The following is a 23,702-nucleotide window of genomic DNA, read 5'->3' on the forward strand; positions in this document are numbered from 1 at the left end:
TATACCAGCCAGAATATAACCCTAAGCATTAGAGGAGCAGTATACCACCTTGTTCAGCATATGTGTAAAAAAACACATACTTTATATTTATTGTTTTAAACAGGGAAAATGTGGAAATTGAAGCTTCTCCATATTTGGTCCTTCCAAAGTAATTTGATTAACAGTATACAACGCCTCCTGTCTCCCTTTGCTCTGACCAGGCCCGGGCTGGCAATCTGTGGGTTCTGGCAAATGCCAGAGGGGCTGCTGTAAGATGCCATAGACACTCACAATTTAGTGGGCTGGTGGGGGGGCTGTTTGGGCCTCTTCGTGGCCTGTTGGGGCCTCTGGGTACTGAAATGCCAGGGCCTATTTTGATTCTCAGTCCAGACCTGGCTCTGACTGCCTAAAATCTTCTGGGTCCTCCTTTAAAATTATTTTTGGGCCACCTCCTTGTCATCTCAAATAATGATTTTTTTAATCTGACCACTCTATCCACACTCTATCAGTGTGCTGACCAGTTCAAATTTCAGACTAATTTCTTTCAGTGTAAATAAACAAAATGCTGCTGTGTATGAGCCCAACCTGAGGTCTTCGAGCACCACTACACACACACAGATCCTGCATCCCTGTACACTGGTTTTTAAAAAAGTCAAATATGATAGGTTTCTTTTTTATCACATTGTTCAATGCCCATAATACACTGTGGTCTTTTGGAAATCAGTATTTGGTTAAATTCTCATACATACTTACCCCCAAACAAGGCAAATATTTGATCTGATGGTTTATTTTACCTGTTGTCTATTACAGTAGACCACACAGACAGAGAAGAGAAGTGCATCAGGAGTCGCACAAGCAACGCAGGTACAGTATTTTACATTCTTTATCTAAAGAATCAAATGGATGGTTAGTGACACTGTACCTTGTTGACTTGCTGTAAGAGTGAAGATACACACTCTACTAGTAGCAGCTACTTGTCATAGTTACAAAATACACCAGTGCTGTCCAACTGGCGGCCCATGACCCCTACCTCCTTGTGTTACCCGCCCCCACATGAAGTCTGCCTGCTGTGACTGCTTACCTTGTGTATGCTTTAAAAGGTATCAGTACTGAGATTAACTGGTCCTGCATTATTTACACCTCAAACTCAGACTGAAAGTGCAAATATTGTTCACCTGCATTGTCACCAGCATTGTGTCACTGTATGTAGCACAGTATGAACTGTTCATCTTAAAGTGTTCCTGATAGGTTCCCCTGTCTCTTGCTCTGTTCTGCATGCCCTATGTTCCCTGTGTGTTCCATGCTCTGCCTGCCCTATGCTCCTTGTGTGTGCCATACTCTGCTTGCCCTATGCTCCCTATGTGTGCCATACTCTACCTGCCCTATGGTCCCTGTGTGTGCCATACTCTGCCTGCCCTATGCTCCCTGTATGTGCCATATTCTACCTGCCCTATGCTTCCTGTGTGTGCCATACTCTGCCTGCCCTATACCTGTGTGTGCCATGCTCTGCCTGCCCTATGCTCCCTGTATGTTCCATACTCTGCCTGACCTATGCTTCCTGTGTGTGCCATACTCTGCCTGCCCTATGCTACCTGTGTGTGCCATACTCTGCCTGCCCTATCCCTGTGTGTTCCATACTCTGCCTGTCCTATGCTCCCTGTGTGCCATACTCTGCCTGCCCTATGCTTTCTGTGTGTTCCATACTCTGCCTGCCCTATGCTCCCTGTGTGTGCGCCATACTCTGCCTGCCCTATGTGTGCCATACTCTACCTGCCCTATGCTCCTTGTGTGTGCCATAATCTACAGCACCTGCCCTATGCTCCCTGTATGTACCATTTACAGTGGTAAAATGTGTGGGTTTGCTTCAATCGTTAATACTATTTTCATAAGGAAGCTAGTATTATGATTGTCACTGCCAAGAAATAGTTCATGTTTGGGTGCTGGACAAAAGTACAGTATATTTAAATGTAAATAAAATATGTTCACTACTGGTGCCCTTAGTAGGCCTTATAATTTGTTGAAATACCTGCCTACACTGTAAACCTCCCTCCTATTGTAGTATACATTCTTGAAAATGCCAGGCAGGTACCTCCTCCAACTCCTTCCCCTAGTTCCAGAAGCAGTGGCAGTTTTTTCTTCTTCCGCCTGCTCACCTATACATACAGATATACATACAGTATCTGTGTCCTCTGCGTATGGGGCATGCATGCGCACTTGTGTGTCCCCGGCGCATGCACACTTGCACTTCCTACGCGCAGATCCGCAATTTCAATAAATCACCTCAAAGCTTCCACTTCACAGAATTCTATCTCCCACATATCATTAGGTACCAAGACAAATCACCCTAAATATGAACACCAGTGGTTCACTCAACAGTTTGAAGTGTATAGGTTTACCTAAGTATGTGGCATTTACGGTCACCAAAATGTACCTTGTGTATACTCATTTTATGCTTACATTTACACTAATTCAAAAACACATTGCCAGTTTTATGCGTGGTAAAATCTGCAAAAAGTACAGTGACCCCAGAAAACCATATATTTTTGGAAGTTGCACATTCTGACAAATCCAACAAGGGTAAAGATGCTTTTCTATACAAAACTACCAAACTGCAAATCCTTCCTAAACTTACGGGTTTTTAGGACATTTCTGAAAATCACCTAAAAATGTTGCAATTTGGCGCATTTATCTCATACAATGTTTTGTGTACAAAGGAAACTCACCCTAAATATAAACGCTGTAGGTCTACTGAACAGTTTGATTCCCACTATGCATAGATTTACCAAAGTATGCGGTATGTATGGCCCCCGAATGAAAATGGTGCATATGAAGTTTCTCACCTGCCAACTCAGCTTTTGCAATCTGAACACCCCTGGCTGCATATTATGTGCTGCAAGACCCATAACTGTGCAAAGAACCCAGAAAATGATATGTTTTTGGAAAGTACCGTACACATTCTGATCAAGACAACATTGGTAAAGATGCTTTTCTACATCAAACTACCAATTGCAAATCCTTCTTAAATCACACTAAATATGAACGCCAGAGGTCTACTGAACAATCAGATGCCCAATATTCATAGACTTACCAAAGAATGTATGGACCCCAAATGAAAATAGTGCATTTGAATTTTATCAACTTGTTTTTGCAAACTGAGCCCCTGACTGCGTAATTTGTACTGCAAGACCTCTTATCTGTACAATGACAACCAGAAAACGACATAATTTTGGAAAGTACACATTCTGACTTTGTATATCAAAGTACCAAACTGCAAAGCTAAGCTAAAATAAGCATTTAAGGAACAATAATGCAGGGATAAAATTGCAATAAAACCACTGACATTGCACTTGATCTAATAGAGTTGCTGCCAAAATAAACTGGTTTTAGATTAAAAACAAAAGAGTAAGATGAAATAGTTTTAAAAAACCCTGTATGTGAGTTTTTGTGTATACATATGTGTTTATTTTCGAAAAGTTGTCTGAGTGTGTAAGTATATATATATATATATATATATATATATATATATATATATATATATATATATATATATACTGTGAAAGGCTTTAGTACACACTTCAAAAGTTACATACCTGGGTGCAATTCAGAAATCAAATATCCAATGGCAGAAAAAGCTGAAGCACACCAGGATTTTCTTCAAAAAGATAAAGTATTCATTACATCAACTTTTCAGCCCTCGCATGGGGCCTTTGGGGCCTTTATCAAGATAAAGGCCCCATGCGAGGGCCGAAACGTTGATGTAATGAATACTTTATCTTTTTGAAGAAAATCCTGGTGTGCTTCAGTTTTTTCTGTATATATATATATATATATATATATATATATATATATATATATATATATATGTAAATAAGTGTGCAAAAGGGATCAAAAGTGTAAAAAATAAAAAAGGACCAATCCACTAAAATGTGTGTAAGTGTTTAAATGTATGCAAGTGTGTATACAGAGCAATCCACAGCAGGAAGTGCATGGTTGGCTCTGAGGGGAGAAGGAAGCCAGAAGAGCAGCAAATTGAAAGGTCACAGGACCAATGTGACAGCCCCCCAGCTTCATTGCCCAGGGGGCTGTCATTGCCCCCGACTATCTGCAGAGTTGGCAAAAACCGCCGATGCAGAAAGAAGGGCTCATCTGCAGAGGAATATACATAGTACATTCTTAGCTGATCGAGCCCTTGCCTGCCAGCACGCATGGTGTACATGCTTGGCAGGCAAAGGGTTAAAGAGAACTGTACACAAAACTCTCAGTTAAAAAAATGTTCACTTCCTTGTTCCTGTGCCGAAAAGTCACATCATTTTACGGATTCTGATTTAGTTCGGCGAGTCGCTTGGATTCCGCCAATTTTGAATTCTACAGAAAAAAGGCCAAATCCTGGCTGGATCCCAAACCAAATCCTGGATTCAGTGCATCCCTACTTTTTGGGAAGGCTAATCCTTTCTAAATTTACATAATTCTCTGCATATGGCACCAAAAGTAGGGCAAAAACACTTGTATTGCTGCATTCACTAATGAAGTTCTCTTTTTTAACAATTCTTTTATTGAGCAATCATTCATCAGGTTGACATGACAGTTACAATTTACATTTTTACTGTTAGCAAGATTGCCATATTTTAATTAAACATAACCAATAAACAACTTGTTGTCTTTGTTTTTTGACTCATCCATGAAAAGCTGTGCAAACCTTTGTATTTCGTACCTAGCATTTTTTTAAAAAAAAAATCATATCCAATACACAACAACAATACATGTCGCAGGGCTGATGACTATATGATTTCGGGACAATTATTTATCAATTCAGGTATAGAATCTATTAGAAGGCTATCCAACCTTTTTTTTTATATCCTTTATTGATAAATCTGTACAGAACATGAAATTACTATTTTCTCATTTTTCTTTTCTCGGGAACTGAAAATATCCATAATCTGATTCGATCCTTCAATCTAGCAATGGGTGTGTTCTAATTATAGATTGTAGTGCCATTATAGCTGAAGCATTAATTTGTTTTAGTTCAGTTCTATAAGTATCTCTTTATTTGGGAATTTGGGGAGTCCATGCTTTAACTGGCCATGTCCATTTGGTGACCTGGAAATCACATCAGTGAGATATATAACTCCTAAATCCTTCCAAATCCTGGCAAGAATCATTTGATATTATTTCTATGTGTCAGAAGTGTAAATCAGATGATATTCCTGTTAGTAAAAATAGAACAGCAGATAAGCAGTTTATATGCTTGTGGCATCACATGCCCTAGGCGATCATTTATTCTTGGAAGTGTGCCAGCAGGCTTTTATTTGAGACAGTTTTTATCTATTGCTTAGTTTAGCAACCTGTCACAAATCTTTATGCTCCTGTATGTCCTTTGTCTTATATAGAGGTTATATTGATTTCATTTATTAATGCCCATTTAAATCAAGTCAATGCCAATTTATTATCATCGCTTCTGCATACAAAAAAAGCATACACAATGAGACAAAAAATTACAAACGTATAAATTATTTGGAATGCTTTGGAATCTAAGGACCTTGGGGTCTCTTTAGTAAGGTATAAAATGTCTACTGGTTTACTGCATTTTGCCAAACCAAAAAATAGTTAAAACTGAAGCAAATTAAGAGTTAACTGAAAATACTGCTACAGTAAAGCTTTGGGGGAAGAGAAAAGATAGTATGTCTAAAGAATTGATGAAAAGTAGTGTTTTCTGCAAGCTGAAACTGCAGGCACAGCCAGAAGCCCCTTTATGGACACAAAGAAACACACAGCAAATTGTAAATTCACCTGCACTTGCTGAGTAAACTCACCATTCATCTAAGGTGCCTTTTTACAAACTAATTATAGGGAATCCTCTAGCATTTTATATCACAAAATACAATCAAAGTGGTCCCTCACTTGAACGGATGAAGCTGCTTGGATGAGTGGTGGAATGTGTTCAATATTACTCAGCAAGTCTTTTTGCTTAAGAATCATTAAATGAAATTATAATTACAAACACATAGCAGGTCACACATTTAATTATTTGCACAAATTAAACAATAATTTGCAATCTGAGCCCCCTGACTGCGTATTATGTACTGCAAGACCCCTTAACTGTACAATGACCCCCAGAAAACTACATATTTTTCTGACTTTGTATCCCAAAGTACCAAACTGCAAAACTATGCTAAAAAAAATCTAAGCAACAATAATGCAGCGATAAAATCACAATAAAACCACTGAAATTGCACAAACCAATGAAACAACAAAATAACTGATCTGACAGTGTAAATAAGTGTGCAAAAGGGATCAAAAGTGTGAAAAATAAAAAAAGAGTAATCCACTAAAATGTGTGTATAAGTGTTTAAATGTATGCAAGTGTGTGCAAGTGTGTAAAAAAGGCCACTTACCATGTTTGTTGCAGGATGGACACTGTCACCATTGGAGACCCTTGGTGCAGAGCATTCCACAGCAGGAAGTGCATGGGTGGCTCGGGGGGGGGGAGAAGGAAGCCAGGAGAGCAGCAAATTGCAAGGTCACAGGACCAATGTGACAGCCCCCCAGTTTTGTTCCCGACTCTCTGCAGAGTTGGCAAAAACCACGCACTTCGCCAGGCAGTTTAACCAGGGCTGCTCAAATTAACGAAGATCCAAAGTTGCGCACAGGTTACCGAACGCTTGCGAAGTTACACTTGCGGTAATATGATAACCAGTCTGAAGTTACACTAGCGATGCCTAATTAGCATACGGCGTGCAGTTAAAGTACAATGGACGTGTATGCTGCAGCAACTGAATTACACTACACAAGGCCAGGGAAACTTAATAAAATAGAGTTGTTATAATGCCCTACACATGTGCCTACTGTAAAGTTTAGGTGCCATATGTAAGGGGGAAGGAGGGTACCCCAAAAAAACATTTTTGATCTTTTTCAACCTATTACCCAGTAAAAAGTAAAAAAACACCAGCGTTTTTTGGGACATAGAAAAAATTTCAACTATTTTTAGAGAAAATCTTATCTACTCTATTGCTCTTCAACTGGTCTGAGCTGGCGAAGTAAAGTCTGGCGCAAGAGTTCAGTAAAATCCGCAACTTAGTGAATTAGCATAGTTACGTCCCTTCGCCAGAGCACATCTTCGTCTCGCGTAATGGTGCGAAGTACCGCTAGAGTCTGTCAATTTCGCTAGCGAATTTATGCCAGGGACCGTTAATAAATCAGCGAAGTGGCAAAATGAAGTCACTTCAACCTGTCTGTCCAAGAAATCATCCAAGTCACTCTAAAAGGAATTAACAGAATCAGCCATCACAACATCACCCGGCAGTGCATTCCACAACCTCACTGTCCTGACTGTGAAGAACCCCCTACGTTGCTTCAAATGAAAGTTCTTTTCTTCTAGTCTAAAGGGTTGGCCTCTGGTACGGTGATCCACTTTATGGGTAAAAAGTTTCCCTTCCATTTGTCTATAATGTCCTCTAATGTACTTGTAAAGTGTAATCATGTCCCCTTGCAAGCGCCTTTTTTCAAGAGAAAACAACCCCAACCTTGATAGTCTACCGTCATAATTTAAATCTTCCATCCCTCTAACCAATTTAGTTGCACTACTTCCTGCTTTTCAGCTCTCTAGGTTTCCACTGACTAGTAACCCTGGTGACCAAGCAGTAACCAGAGACTTGAGGGGGGGGGGCACATGGGTCATAATTGTTGCTTTTGAATCTGAGCTGAATGCTGAGGATCAATTACAAACTCACTGAACAGTTATGTCCCATGTGACACCCCTTCAAGTCGCTAACTCAGAGTTAGAGCTGAAAAGCAGGAAGTTGGATACTGGCTATTATATTAGATATCCAGTCACTCCAGCCTTTATAGATTACATTTTTGGCTAACTAACTATATTAGAAACGTTTTTTATTATTATTACATTATTTATCCAGTTTTGATTTTTACACTGAACTGTTCCTTTAAGGACTGGAGCCCAAAACTAGTTGTGAAGCGTATCCTTCTAACCTCTTTACGTTTTTGTAGCCCTGTATTTAAAAGAAGTCCTGACATCACAAAGTCTCCACTCACAAAGTCAGAGCAGCTCCTCAGAATAGATGATCATGATTTCACCATGAGACCTGGATGTGGGGGTATGTATATGCTTTATGATATTGAGTAAATGCTTATGGGGCTGTTTTCGCTGATTTTTTTACTTTTGTATGGCTGTTTTCGCTGTTTTTTTTACTTTTGTATGGCTGCATATAGAAATTATCAAAATAAATCTCTTTCACCAATTAAATATTATTGGAGAGAAAATCAAATGCATCACACCCTGCTATAGCGGTTTCTTGCCCACAAAAAGGGTAACTCAAATGATGCTGTAACTTTGTATTGTATTGGAATAATTGGTTTCTTTTTTTGGTACAACACAGTTTTATATACCTGGCCCTATTGAAGCATCTTCTCAATTTTAATGTAGGAGGAGTTTAAAAGTTGATGCAAAGTGGTGGCATCAAGATTGTTTGCCATTGGACCCAGCTACCAAGGAGTCTGTACTACTGTGCTGTACCTCCTCGTCTATATGCAGCAATGGTGCTGCATGTCTGTACTCCTTTTTACATTCATCAGTGGCGCTGCATCTTCCATTAGCCAAATTTCTTCCACATGTATGATATAGTACCTACACTATATCCTGTGAATATGCAGAAGATTTTTCAGCAATCATCTATTACAAGTGCTCATATAAATCAAACCTCACAAAATTCACAAAACTGAGAAACAATTCGCAAAACAGTGAAACTTGTGAAATGCATTGCAGTCAATGGGCCTCAAAGTTTTTTTATGCACACGTAAATTTTTCTCAATCCAAATGCATTGAATTCGATGGGAGATTCTTCTGGTGTTATATTTTTTGTCTCTGTGACTTTTTCGTCCAAATGCATTGAATTCAATGGCCATTTTCTCTTATGGCGACTTTTATTTTTATCTGCGACACATTTGTCGCAGAGAATTTTTCAGCTGGTGAGGCTACCTTGCCAATATCTCGCCTAAAAATATAGCATATGAGCATATAGGGGAAAATATCCACTCATTTGGCAACATCAGTTAGTATTAGTAGCTTTATAAAAGGGAAATCATAACACTCAGATTTGCCCCCTTTTCACTTGCATGTCATTCTTCTGCAAGTCAAATAAAAAAATCAGTGTACAAAATGAAAATTGTATTTCTAATCCATATCGAAATATGACAAAGCAGAAAGACATAATCTACTGTATTTAATACCATAGTAGTTCTATCTTTTACCTCATATTACACTCACAGAAATTCTTTATAAGTGATAGTGAGCTGCACTCAGTTTTCACCAAGAAAATTTTTTATTTTATATAAATATTTGTATATTTATAGGTCCTGCAATTCCGGTGGGAGTTGATGTACAAGTGGAAAGTTTAGACAGTATTTCAGAGGTTGATATGGTAAGTAATTTGCTGTATTTTTATTTATAAAACATAAGCATTTTTTAGGCTCAGGAGAATATATCTGTGTAATGGAGATTAAAGGAAATTTAGATGACAACCTCAGTTCTGATACTTTTTTGATACAGAGGGGCACATTTACTTAGCTCGAGTGAAGGATTAGAATAAAAAATACTTCGAATTTCTAACTTTTTTTTGGCTACTTCGACCATTGAATTGGCTATTTCGACCTTCGACTACAAATCGAACTAAAAATCGTTAGACTATTCGAAGTTGAAGGATTTAACTTTGACAGTCGAATATCGAGGGTTAATTAACCCTCGATATTCGACCATTAGTAAATGTGCCCCAGAGTGTCTACTGTGTGCAAATTACGTTATTATAAAGGAACTAAGTAAGTTGTTCCATTGCATAGCCAATAGTCATGAAATTCAAGAATTATATTCAATGTATTAAACGGTTCAAAATAAATGTTGCAGAGTTTTGATCTATCTCCTTGCTGCATAGGTATTTTAAGGTATGAAAGGCCTATGCCTGTGACAATTTTGAGGTCACTACTATATACTTTTAAAACTACTCTTGTTTTTTTTCAAGGAGAAAATGAAATTCTAATATTTGACATTAGATTAATATATTTTTACAGGACTTCACTATGACTTTGTATCTCAGACACTACTGGAAAGACGAGCGCTTGTCCTTCCCCAGTTCCAACAATCAGAGTATGACATTTGATGGCCGACTAGTCAAAAAGATTTGGGTTCCTGACATGTTTTTTGTTCATTCCAAGAGATCCTTTATTCATGATACCACAACAGATAATATTATGCTGAGGGTTCAACCTGATGGAAAAGTGTTGTACAGTCTCAGGTACTTATTTGTCTGTTGTTTTCGAGTGATACGAATTACAGACCACACTAGTCTGGAGACACTGTCTGGAAGGAACCTATGCCAAGAATAATTTATTTATATAGGTCAAGAACTAGATCATATCATTTACATAACTCTGTTCCATAGTGCAGTTACTCAACTAGAATAGTAGATTACAAACAAATTCTCTTTGAATGATGTAATGCTGAAACAAGATGAAAGCATATTAGGTAAATCTGAATATTAATACCCATTTAAATTTCAGAAGTCCTATATTTATATATATCTCAAAAGGGTATTTTCTTAATTCACTGCTACTTCAGCAAGGTTATCATAAAAAATAAGTGCCAATAAAACTGGAGTATGGCTTTATTAAAATTGTGAACAATGTCAAAGAAAGAAGTCTATGAAAGCCTTGGGCAGACCGAGGATGAAATCCAACATGCACCCATATTTTGAAGACTATAAGCCTACTTGAATTTGTGAATGTTTTGTTTTATATTGATTTTATAAAAGAATGCAGTTTTTGTAAAACTAGTAAAACTCAATTAACTGTAGCTTACATACATTATATTTTTATTTGCAATTTATCTTTCACAGTTTTTCTTTTTCATCTTTAGGGTGACAATGACAGCAATGTGCAATATGGATTTTAGCCGTTTTCCTCTTGACACCCAGTCCTGTTCTTTAGAGATTGAAAGCTGTAAGTATGGGGTTGCTTGAAGATTCTGTTATCTGACTGCTTTCGTTCTCCAAATGCATTGTGTTTATGCAAGACCTCATCCATTTATTTGGCTTTCAATAATATCTGTGTGTTGATGATATCCAAATGTTCATCCCTTTACTAATATCTGAAATAAGTAACTCCTAACTCCAGCTGGATCCTAACTATCTCCTCCTGGTTAAGTAAATACTACCCACCAGGCCCGGACTGGCAATCTGTGGGTTCTGGCAAATGCCAGAGGGGCTGCTATAAGGTCCCATAGAAAGTCACTATTTAGTGGGCTGGTGGTGGCTGTCTGGGCCTCTGTGTGGGCTGATTGGGCCACTGTGTACCTGAAATGCTAGGGCCTATTTTAATTCTCAGTCCGGACCTGCTACCCACCCACTGTTGCAGTTAATTGTAGGCTCATTAAGCCTGTTGACTTGGCACAGTGTTTATACTTATCAATAATTTGTCAAATATTGTCAAAATTAAATTAATAAATTTCTCCCTCAAGCAACAGATAAATATATGCACTAATCATACACAGTAAAACTATTACAACTATAACTAGCTTGACCTTGACTTCGAACCCTAATATAACGATTCATCACTCAACAGCTGTAAATGTTGGTAATTTCTTTTAACTTTTATTGAAGTGTTGTAATTGTATACATAGACATAAACAAGTAAACAGGAGTTACACCTTATCAACAGCAAAATATTGACACACTTGTCTTGAGGCTCCCTTGCCCCCATTAGGAGGGAAGTGAAGTTGGTGTACCCTGGAAAGAGATATTGTAGGGATAACAGGAATCAAAGTATAAAGTATAGTTAGAGGTGGAAAAGTTAAGACCTGAGTGAACACTAAGGGGGGGCGGGGGTTATTAACTAAAATCCTACTCTCCTAATTAAAATAAAAAATCTCAACAAAACTCCCATGCCTGATTTTGCTTTATTAATAAAATAACTCAAAATAACGAAAACCCCAATTGTACGATTTTTTCAGACTTTTTTTCAGAATCACTCATAATTAATCGGATTATCAAAATAAACCCAGAGCAAACCACAATATTTTCAAATAGGGGATAGGGACATCTCACATTGGGGTAAATTTATCAAAGAGTGAAGTTCCGCCACTAGAGTGAAATTCTGCAGCTCTCAATTCATTTCTATGGGATTTTGAAAGGCGTATTTATCAATGGGTGAAAGTGAAAGTTCACCCTTTGATAAATACGCCTATAAAAATCCCATAGAAATTAATGGAGAGTGGCGGAACTTCACTATTTACTTCACTCTTTGATAAATTTACCCCATTGTCTTATAACTGACCTTGACAGGTCTGAGATGGTGTGTTTTCAGATTTGGTTTTTTTTGCAGTATCGGGGTTTGAAAAATTGTATCTTTAAAGAAGTTTTTTTTCACAAAAAAATTAAGTTTTTGCCACAAAAAGCCCAACCAGATATATTAGAGTTTCAGTAAATAACCCCCTGAATTTTAGTAATAATTATTCTCCTATTCATGCCTATAAGTTACCCACCCACTTCAATTTTGAGCTCTACAGCGCAGGGGCCTCCTTTCTTTTGTTTTTCTGAACACCTAGGGGCCCATTTATTAAACCTTGATTTTGTGAAATAATAAAAACTTTTTTTTTATTATCCAAAATCTGCTAAAAATCCAAGTCTGAAAAAACTCCATCTCAAACGTGTCGAGATCATGTAGAAGTTAATGGCAGATGTCACGGAAGTTGTTTCTTGACATCATGATCTGCGTTGGATAATCTGATAATGTAAAGTTTCCGCATCGACAATTCCATTAATTTCCATTATTTTTACGTTTTTGGAGCGTTAATTGCAAGATATGAATTTGCCCTTGATTTTGTTGCAGCATTTTTTGAGAAAATTTATTGATAAATGAGTGCAATTCATGGAAGGGTATATAAAATATATATTTTGTATTTTGTTATGTTCTATTATTGTATTTTTTGAATGTATTGTTTGAATTTGCAGTGCTCTAGAAATAAAATTACACCTACAGGTTTGGGAAAGGAACTAAAACGTTCTACAAAGCTTGCTATGATTATCTTTGTTAGCCAATAAATTATCACCTTAGCCACAAATCTTATATTCAGAATGCTCTGAATTATGGAAAGTCCATTAGCCATAGAGTTAATTTTATACAAATAATTCAAATGTGTAAAAAATATTTACATTTTCTGTATAATAATTAAGCAGTACCTTGTACTTGATCCTAACTAAGCTGCACAAATCCAAATTAGTGACAAGACATAACACCTACTCCAGTGCTGGCACATACTGTATATTGCAGTGTCACTGTAAACTGCAGCACTGAATATCTTCCTATTTGTGTAAATTACCCACACACATAGTTTGTAAGATCTACTGGGCAGGGATCTGACTCTGTGACACTTAGCTCTTAACCTTTAATGTAAGTGTAGTTTGTATTTGTTAATGTAATGACCCCTATTAATTTACTGTTCTGCTATACAGTGCTGCTTGCACAAGTAGTTCTATAAAAATATATATACATATAATCCTATTGTGTTTATTAAATGTGTAAATGTTTTTCTTTATGTATACTTAAGGTATGGTGATTGAAATTACAGGAAAACACCCCTATTCAACCACAAGTCTTGAGTATTTCAAATGAATAGGTTAGGACAGGGATGTCCAGTTAGAGGTCCACAAGCTTGAGTGGACCAGCAAGAGATTTTTCAAGGCCTCCATCATTTTGATATTATTCTGCATCCAAACATGTAGCAAACAAACATGTAGCATCATTGGTCCATTTAAGCAAACCCACAATTACTAATGTGCACCAACTAAATACCAGGTAGCAAGAGGACTATGGGGAGCAGAAAACAAGCAGGAGGAAATAAGAGATACTATGCCTAGCACTCTATTATCTATTGGGCTGTGAAATTGTATGTAAAAGAAAACCTTTCATAGTGATAAAATGCACTTAAAATGTTTTTTTTAAAATGTTAATATTGCTCATCCCCATCTGAAGTCAGTTGTATATTTGTGACATTGAATCCTGAAGGCTTTGACAATAATAAATATCAACATTTGTCAAATGTATTGAATGAAGTTCCTGGTCATATAGGATGTCTGATCCTGTGATAAACCTTAAAGGAAAACTATACCCCCAAAATGAACACTTAAGCAACAGATAGTAATATTAAGTGGCATATTAAAGGGATCCTGTCATCGGAAAACATGATTTTTTCAAAACGCATCAGTTAATAGTGCTACTCCAACAGAATTCTGCACTGAAATCCATTTCTCAAAAGAGCAAACCGATTTTTTTATATTCAATTTTGAAATCTGACATGGGGCTAGACATTTTGTCAATTTCCCAGCTGCCCCTGGTCATGTGCTGTTACCTCTAATCGGTAACGTGTGTCCTTGCTTTGCCTGTTATTACCTTTCCCCATTTTCCCCTGTACTACTGGTTCCTACTTAATCCGGACGATGATAATTACAGAGGACGGTAGATATCAAACAGCCTTAGCATGATTATTGTAAGCAGCAGGTTTCATACTGATTGGATACTAGTATATTGTTTCTTTGTGGAATGATAAGATAAGGCTATTAAAGAAACAAATGTTTGTAGGAAAACATGACATGAGAAATGTGCTGAATCATATACTCAATTTTGTTTACATATTATATATATATATATATATATATATATATATATATATATATATATATATATATATATATATATATATCTATATTCCTATAGACTACCGGCTCTCACGAAAAAGAGGGTGAACTGGTGCCTTGGTGCAATCCTCAAATGTATGTAGCAATATAGTCCAAACCGGAGCACTCTCAGGTCTTATAATAAGAAAGAAATATTTATTGTGGGCACAAAAACTAACGTTTCGGCTGCAAACAACAGCCTTTCTCAAAGTGAATCAACAGTGAAAAAAACTGTTCATATACAAAGTATGGCAGGTGAGGTGTGTGTCAAGCAGGGAGTTTGTGACGTGTACCACTCTCATTGGGACGTGTGTGGGGTTACAGAATTCAAATCAACCTATCTCCTGTAGTGCTGGGCGTAAACCCCCATGCAATCAACCCGTAACAATACATGCCTATCACACTAATAACCATGTTTCACAAATACTGATAGGAAATAGCTATCTGTTTAATGGTAACCTTTTAAACACACATAGTGCTCCTGTTTGGACTATATTGTGTATATATATATATATATATATATATATATATATATATATATATATATATATATATAGACAAATACAAGATTCCTCTGCACTCAACCCATTATCAATATATTTAAGACAGAGACATTTTGTGCATACTGCTACTGAAAAATGCCTTACCCTTTAAACAAAACAGGGATTGTTTGTCCATATATTGCAATATATTTAAGCTGGCCAACTACGTCAAAGTCATCCCATATCTGGCCAGTCCTATGCTCAATTTTCATTTGATTCATTAAGAATTCTATGGTTTCATTATACATTTTATAAAAGGGACGAATACGTTTTACCTGCAACTTACTAGCTGCTTTCAAAGTAAAACTCCCAAACTTGGCTGCCCTTTTATTAGACACCAGTGGGATCATGTATATACATACACATATATATACATTTAGAGAATTCCCTAATGAAAAAAGTAATTTTTATCCCTAGGCAAGTGAATGGCCACTTCCTGGTATAGTAAAGTAGTACAGTCCTTATTGCTAATTGACCTGTCAGCCCAAATGGCATTTCATAGAAATTCTTTCCATGAAGTTGCAGCAGTTTGCATTGGGAAAGCATGCAAACCCGAATTTAAAAATACCAAAACACTCATGCAAGCTATATATAACCAATTATTCGCTCTCTCATTTCAGATGCATACACGGAAGATGATCTTATGTTATATTGGAAGAATGGTAATGAATCATTAAAAACCGATGACAGAATTTCATTGTCACAATTCCTTATTCAGGCATTTCACACAACTACAAGGCTTGCTTTCTATAGCAGCACAGGTAAATGCTCAAGTTGCAAAAGAAGTATACAGACACTAGAAAAGATCAGATTAATAAGTGTTGCCAATATAAATGGTCAGTATAATGGTACTTTCATAGTAACATTAATATACTGAATGTTCTCTTACCAAACAGACTCTTATCCGCTAAAGGGAGTAATACGATTTACATCACTATTTTAATGCATTGATGTGCTGTTCACAATCACATTACTTTATAAAACTGTGTAGCCAAGAGAAAAATTCTTCTGTAAAAAAAAGATGTTAGTTTGGAATAGGTCACATAAAAGAACAGTGTTGACAAATGCTCTTTGTACACAGCAGTTCTCACAACTTTTAAAGACAGAACGTTATTTTAATCACATTTAATATTAATTTCTTTGCATTTATGATTTACACTTATGATTTATAAAGCACAAACACATTCTGCAGAGCTCTACAATGTAGTAGGGAAAATGTGTGCCATTCAATTTAAAACAATCCACAATCAGATATAAACCAAGAAACAAAGTTAGAGGGCTGTCCCTTTAACACTTACAATATGCGTCTTTAGCAGCATTTTTAAGTTTCCCACTCTGGGCTAGGTTATTGGTGTTAAACATTTGTTTGGCCCTATTAAGTAGCACTAGTATGTTTGGTCTTCTGTGGTTTTATATGGACATGTGTGCGTCTGCTTTAATCTAGGCTGGTACAATCGCCTGTACATCAACTTTACATTACGGCGCCACATCTTCTTCTTCCTTCTGCAAACATACTTCCCAGCAACTCTGATGGTGATGCTCTCTTGGGTGTCTTTCTGGATTGATCGCAGAGCAGTCCCTGCCAGAGTTCCCTTATGTAAAAGAAAACTGTTTGGATCCATATAAATGGAGTATTGTTAACTTAATGGGCTGTTTCACCTTTAAGTTAACTTTTAGTATGTTATAGAATGGCCAATTCTAAGCAACTTTTCAAGTGGTCTCCATTATTTATTTTTTTCATTGTTTTTTAATTATTTGCCTTCTTTGTCTTCTGACTCTTTCCAGCTTTCACTGACCCCATACATACTTTTTATTACTCATCTTTGTTTTCAGGCTATCTCCTATTCATATTCCAGTCTCTTATTCAAATCACTGCATGGTTGCTAGGGTAATTTAGACCCAAGCAACCAGATTGATGAAATTGCAAACTGGAGAGATGGTAAATAAAAAGCTAAAGAACTCAAAAACCACAACAAATAAAAAATTCAGAATATCACTCTCAGAATATCACTCTTTAAATCAGTGCTGTCCAACTGGCAGCCTCATCTTGTGTGCCCCCTACATGAAGGTCTGCCTGCTGTGACTGCTTACCTTGCATAAACTTTAACATACTCTGCCTGCCCTATGATCCCTGTGTTTGCCATACTCTGCCTGCCTATGCTCCCTGTGTGTGTCATACTCTGCCTGCCCTATGCCCCCTGTGTGTGCCATGCTCTGCCTGTTTGACATACTCTGCCTGCCCTATGCTCCATGTGTGTGCCATACTCTGCCTACCCTATGCTCCCTGTGTGTGCCATACTCTGCCTGCCCTATGCTCCCTGCGTGTGCCATGCTCTGCCTGTGTTTGACATACTCTGCCTGCCGTATGCCCCCTATGTGTGCCATACTCTGCCTGCCCTATGCTCCCTGCGTGTGCCATGCTATGCCTGTGTGTGCCATACTCTGCCTGCCCAACACTAACTGTAGGAAGTGAGCCTGGGGGGTTTGATAGTATTTGGAAATTATTGTTAGGGGCCCCTTAGGTGTTAAATCATGTCGCTGTGTTATCCTCAGGGAAAGAGGCATATGGCTTTAAGGGTATGTTTTCATATGACTTACATGTTTCACATATGAGTGATATTCCTGCAGTGAGCACCAACCATTTGGGCTTTTGGTGTGCTACCACCATTAATGTGGGCATGTTCTTAAAACTTGTGGTAACATGGGTGTGGTTTAAAGTGAGTGTGGTTTAAAAAGGGGAGTGGACAACAATGGCTTCCATTGTCAGCCCTCCACCATGGAGACTAGAAAAATTCTGTCCCTCAGTAGCACAGCACTGTTTTAAATCATGCTAAAATCATTGTATTAAGAGTTTTACTGTGCTCTTGGAATTTCAAGAATAAATATTCTATGTGCATGGATAGATGCTGCCTTTATCATTTGCAAGTTGTTTCACAAAACACATACGGTACATTCTTGAATATATTTGAGTGGCTTCAAGTGATTCCATACATGCCAAACTTTTCCTCATGTATGACATTAATATGAGGCTAGTGGCCAATGGCTTATGCCTTGTATACAACACAATGTATGCTGCCACCACCATTGTCCATATTCATATGGGACAGCACTGAACTGTAGACTCTGGAAAGGGAGTGGTAATATATAACTTCTTCTAATCAGTGTTAAATGCTATTTTAATATTCACTAGAACACTGGACAATGCTGAGAAGGCATCACATGGTTAGTTTCAGTGGGAACAACTAACAGGAGGAGAGTCTAGAAATAAATCTTGACATTTCATTCAAAGTCTGTGTGGAAGTAACATTATAGTTTCTACTTAAATTGTTCAAATGATTCTACTTTATGTGATAGTTTCTACTCAAATTATTTAAAGTACTGAATATAATAAAATAAATATACCTCTTTTAAACACAACTTGCCTTTCACAGGTATAACCACGGTGTTGACCATGTCTACCATCATAACGGGAGTAAATGCCTCCATGCCCAGAGTCTCATACATCAAAGCCGTGGACATTTATTTGTGGGTTAGTTTTGTGTTTGTCTTTCTATCGGTGCTGGAATATGCAGCCGTGAATTATTTGACCACTGTGCAAGAGAGGAAAGAAAGGAAAATGCGGGAAAAGGTAAAAATGGAGCTTTTGTATCTGCTGATATAAACATTATAAGCAAATATGCCTGTTTGATGGGCGACTTTTCTTTACTCGCAAATTCATTAGCTACAGATTTGTACTGGCCACTTCTAGGGGCAGATTTATCAAGGGTCGAAGTGAATTCGAGGGAATTTTCGAAGTAAAAAAATTCGAAATTCAAAGTAATTTTTTTGGATACTTCGACCATCGAATAGGATACTACGACTTCTATTTGAAGTAAAATCGTTCGACTAATCGATAATTGAAGTACCGTCTCTTTAAAAAAACTTCGACTTCAATACTTCACCAAATTAAACCTGCCGAAGTGCTATGTTAGCCTATGGGGACTTTCTAGAGCAGTTTTCTAAGTTTTTTTTGAAGTCGAAGAAAAATCGTTTGATCAATGGATGAAATCCTTCGAATAGTTTGATTCGAAGGATTTCATCGTTTGATTGAACGTTTTTACTTCGACCGCAAAACTGTCAAATTCGGTGAAAAAAACTTTGACTTTGATATTCGAAGTCGAAGTAAAGCCATTCGATTGTCGAACTTCAAAGTATTTATCACTTCGAAATTCGACCCTTGATAAATCTGCCCCCTAGTGTCAATAGGGACATATCAACGGGAGTTGACTGATCTCGAATAATTAATTGCTGCAGGGGTATAACAACAACAACTTCAGTTAGATACATAGTTTTATGGGATGAGTTTGAATAATATTTAAAGATAAAAAGCTCTAGTGTAATGCTTAAATATTCCGGAGCTATATTTTCTCATGTGACCATTTGGGGCAGTAAATGCTAATCACCAAATAACTAAATCATACAAACCCTATAACTGCAAAGAATTTTAGTTCTTTGGGATATTTTTATTTAAAAAAATATCATCTACCTTTCTATCCATCTATCTACTTTCTTTTATTTTTAAAAAATCTTCAGAAAAAAAATCAGAAATATGCTGTTAGTATGAATAGACATTTCCAAAATATGATATTACATGAACAAATAATATCCTATATATAATAGCAGATAGCACTTCTTGTACCTCATAGTTAATATAGTTAACATTGTCATGTTCTGCAAATTATGAAATTATACATATATCAAATGGGGTATCTCCTAAATGGTCATGATGCTTAGTGCAGTAAGTGTAATTCTTAAAAGGGTTCTTCACCTACAAATTAACATTTAGTATGATTTAATGACCCTAGCAACTATTAATTGATATGAATAAGAGACTGGAGTATGAATAGGAGAGGGTCTGAATAGGAAACCTGTTATTAGGAAAGTACCCATTAATGGGATAGCGGTCTCCCATAGAATGCATTTTAAGCAAAATATGTTGTTTTTCTCTGTAATAATTAAACAGTAATAAGTACTTCTTTCCAATATTATACAATTATTTTTAATTGGAAACAAAACATTCCTATTAGGTTAATTTCATTTTTATTTATTTATTGTATTAGACTTTAAGGATGATGATCCAACTTACATAAAGATTCCTTATCTGGAGATCCCCAGGTACCAAGCATTCTGGATAACAGGTCCCATAGCTGTATTTAAGTTGTACTTCATGGGGACTTGGGGGCTGTTCTGCATTACATCCTCTGCATCATTCTGTAATAGAATCCTTTAGGTCAAATGCAGACCTAAAGTAGTCGAAGAAGTCTTATCTAAGTTATCGTAATACATCTAGAAGGAACTGGTCAGAGTGCTGGGGAGAGACGGTATCTTGAACTTTGACAGCAATGCTTTAGGCAAATGGTTTTAGCAGAGGGTTTTCACTGTATGCAAAATCTATACACAAATATTAATATGTATAAGGTTGGGCTTTGGGAAATATATATAAAGATGAAGAAGTAATTCTAATCAGTATAAAAAAAAATGAAAGTAATAGTGAGCGCGTTTCTTTAACACATTTTGGATGGAAATCTGAAAACACATACATTTGTGTCTTTCTAGTATCCTTGTACCTGTGGAGTACCACAACCACGTTCCATGATGGACAGCAGCTATAGTGATGGTGAAGTCAACAACCTTGGCAATTACGTGTCAGAAAATGGAGAAGACAGGATCATGGTGCAGCTAGCTCTCAATGCAGAAAGAAACTCAAACAGAAGGAAGAGTCACCGGGCATATGTCGGCATGCGCATTGACACACATGCTATTGACAAGTATTCAAGATTGATATTTCCAGCATCATACATTCTATTTAACCTGATATACTGGTGCATTTTCTTTTAAGCACGTATTCTAAAAGACTGTTGCACTGGACTTTCTGCACTGGAATTCTCGTATATATTACTGTACATATTCAATGTACAACAAGAACAGGGAGATTTCATTTTGTGCTGCTTCATCCATGCAGTACTCTGTCTTCTTTAATTGACTTTTACTTTAATATCGCACATAATGTATTACTTTTTTAGTAGATATGTGACACACCAATGCTTAGTCAAGGAAACTATTTGTCCGGAGCTGTATTGCACAGCACACAGTGGAACTGGCTTTTATTTGCCCAACAACTGCTTGTCCTCTGCTCCTTTCATCGTGCCCTGTAAGATAGATTTTCATTTTGCACCTACAGTATATGACCAGGTCTTCTATGAAAGTACATATTTATGACATGTCAATAAAGTCAAATACTCAGAGCCTTTTTGGATAGAAGTAACCTGGTTCCTTAGAATACCTCCAAAAAGAATACCTCCATTGGGATATCATAGACATGCATATACATGGAAAAACAGCAATATTTGTGAGTTCCTCCAAAAAGTCAACCAAGGGGTAGTTAAAAATATAAAAAGCATTTATTGGGACATTAGAGGTAAAAGCCTAACGCATTTCGTGCCATAGTTTACTTGCTGTTTTTCCATGTATATGCACCCACGAAATGGGGTGAACTGTGAGTATATCCTCCTCTCTACAATATATTTTTTGTTCTCTAACTATTCAATTCACATCCACTGTGGTAGGTCCTACACTGGCTTTGTGCACCAATTCATTTAGTTGTCCTTAGAATACCGTCAAGTTATTCCAACCAACTGAACCTACCACCAAGTAAATATATGAAATAGAAATGTGTGATGTGGGTGTAGGTTATCACTTGAAAGTTAAAGTCAATATAAACTCATCTGTCCAACATTACACAAAGAAGCAGATGCTGTTTACTGGGCAATAAAATAATCCATACAGAATTATAACTCAAATTCTATTCTAATTGACACTGATATACCATGCAACACCGCATGAAAAGTTTCAGCTCACATGTAAAAGGAAAATAAGAATATGTGAATCTGACTGCCCAACATGTACTGTTGTATATAGCTTTATATATCTATAGAAAGGTAGGCATTCATTGATGTTTTAACTAAAGTACCCAGCACCAGACTATAAAAGAGATATTTATAAAGATGTTAAAAGTAATTTAAGTTTGTGTAAAATAAACTGATTATTTATAAAGCTGTTTTTGTCCATACATGTGTAGCCAAGCATATAAGTGTATCTATGAAGATGTGTTTTCATTTTACATCAGACTCAAAGCAAATTATAAGATGATTAACCGTACTAGAACTAGCATAACAATTTGAAATGAATGGGACACGTTTAGTATAATATAAAATCATTTAAAGGCCTTTTTTTACAGTGACAAAGGTAAGTCAACTAATAAACAAATGAATGAATAAATATGCATAAGCAATACATCTGTATAATTAAATCATTACCTAATATAAATTAAAAAGTTCATTATACTGTGAAGAAAAAAACTAGTACATTATATACAGTATACCTTAAATCAAATATCAATTCATATAAAGTGCACATAGGCCAATTAGGTAGTACAGTATTAGAAATCCTAAATCTATATATCTATATATAATTGTCCAGAAGTGACTGCACTCATACTTTTAGTTGCCAGAGGTGCACAATCAAGGATTATAATATAAACAAACGAAGGATCAGCAGTCTCTGTAATTTGTGAAATTATGCTCTTTTATTGATACAGCATCTCATACAACATTCTGGTCCCGCCTGGGGACCATTCTTATGTGAGAGAGAGAGAAGAGAGAGACATTTTCAAAAGGGACCCATTTGTTGTTGATGTTTGTTTTTCTACTGGTCGTGTAGTTTGCTCCTAACAGGAGCACTGGGAAAAACATAGCAATCTATTTCATTTGGGAATGCATAATATTTTGGCACCCCAAAATAAAATAGACTTTACAAGTCCTTTAAGTGAGGGGGCAGGTAAGTAAGATGCATCATTTTTAAGGGAAACGTGATAGTTCCAACTTTAATTTATGTTGAGAAAACTACAATGTTTTCTTAACTGCTTTCCAGGAAATCTTGCTTCCACTATTCTAATCAAGCCTCTTTTAATCTGTTTCTTTTAATCCACTCTAGTAAACATTACTCTCTCTCTATATATATTAAGGCAGACATCCAAATAGATTTTAAATGGTCCAATAAGATCAGAACATTGACTTCTATAGAACCCCAAGAACTTTTACCTGACAAAGTTTTGTATTAGTGGTTTTTACACTTAATAAATCTAGAATTTTTAGAGCTTTAAAAAAAAAAAAAAAATATATATATATATATATATATATATATATATATATATATATATGAAAACCACAAATTTGTAGAGATTTGTGGAAAAAAACAAAATTCAATTGTTAGTAAATGGGCCCTTTAGTCAGTGACTTTAAGAAGGGCTACATGGGACAGTGGGAAAGTAAATGGTTATGACCCATATGCCCCCCCCCCCAAGTCACTGATAACCAGTCAGTGGAAACCAAGAGAGCTAAAAAGCAGGAAG

The 23,702-nt window shown here is 36.6% G+C and overlaps 2 protein-coding genes across 3 annotated transcripts in view; one reads left to right on the top strand and one right to left on the bottom strand.

Moving 5' to 3' along the window:
* Nucleotides 1-793: 793 nt before the first annotated feature.
* Nucleotides 794-22,121, top strand: LOC100653500 (gamma-aminobutyric acid receptor subunit rho-1). The gene is made up of 9 exons (XM_018263399.2): nucleotides 794-843; nucleotides 7,981-8,087; nucleotides 9,343-9,410; nucleotides 10,054-10,277; nucleotides 10,898-10,980; nucleotides 15,874-16,014; nucleotides 16,698-16,850; nucleotides 18,685-18,881; nucleotides 20,849-22,121. The coding sequence occupies exons 2-9, from the start codon at nucleotides 8,069-8,071 to the stop codon at nucleotides 21,128-21,130; spliced, it is 1,167 nt and encodes a 388-aa protein (XP_018118888.1). The 5' UTR covers nucleotides 794-843; nucleotides 7,981-8,068; the 3' UTR covers nucleotides 21,131-22,121.
* pm20d2.L (peptidase M20 domain containing 2 L homeolog) overlaps nucleotides 18,704-23,702 on the bottom strand; it is a 30,012-nt gene continuing 25,013 nt past the window's right edge. The window contains exons 7-8 of one of the 2 annotated variants that reach the window (XR_005961283.1): nucleotides 20,379-20,503; nucleotides 18,704-18,843 (exon numbers count right to left, since the gene is read on the bottom strand). Coding sequence is in view for 1 of the 2 variants with exons in the window: in XM_041563028.1 (XP_041418962.1) it covers nucleotides 18,833-18,843 (11 nt within the window). In the remaining variant the exon portion in view is untranslated. The remainder of the gene's footprint in view (nucleotides 18,844-20,378; nucleotides 20,504-23,702) is intronic. The other variant, XM_041563028.1, reaches the window with a different exon arrangement.

This window comes from Xenopus laevis, chromosome 5L (genome assembly GCF_017654675.1).
Source record: "Xenopus laevis strain J_2021 chromosome 5L, Xenopus_laevis_v10.1, whole genome shotgun sequence".
Classification (NCBI taxonomy): Eukaryota; Metazoa; Chordata; class Amphibia; order Anura; family Pipidae; genus Xenopus; species Xenopus laevis.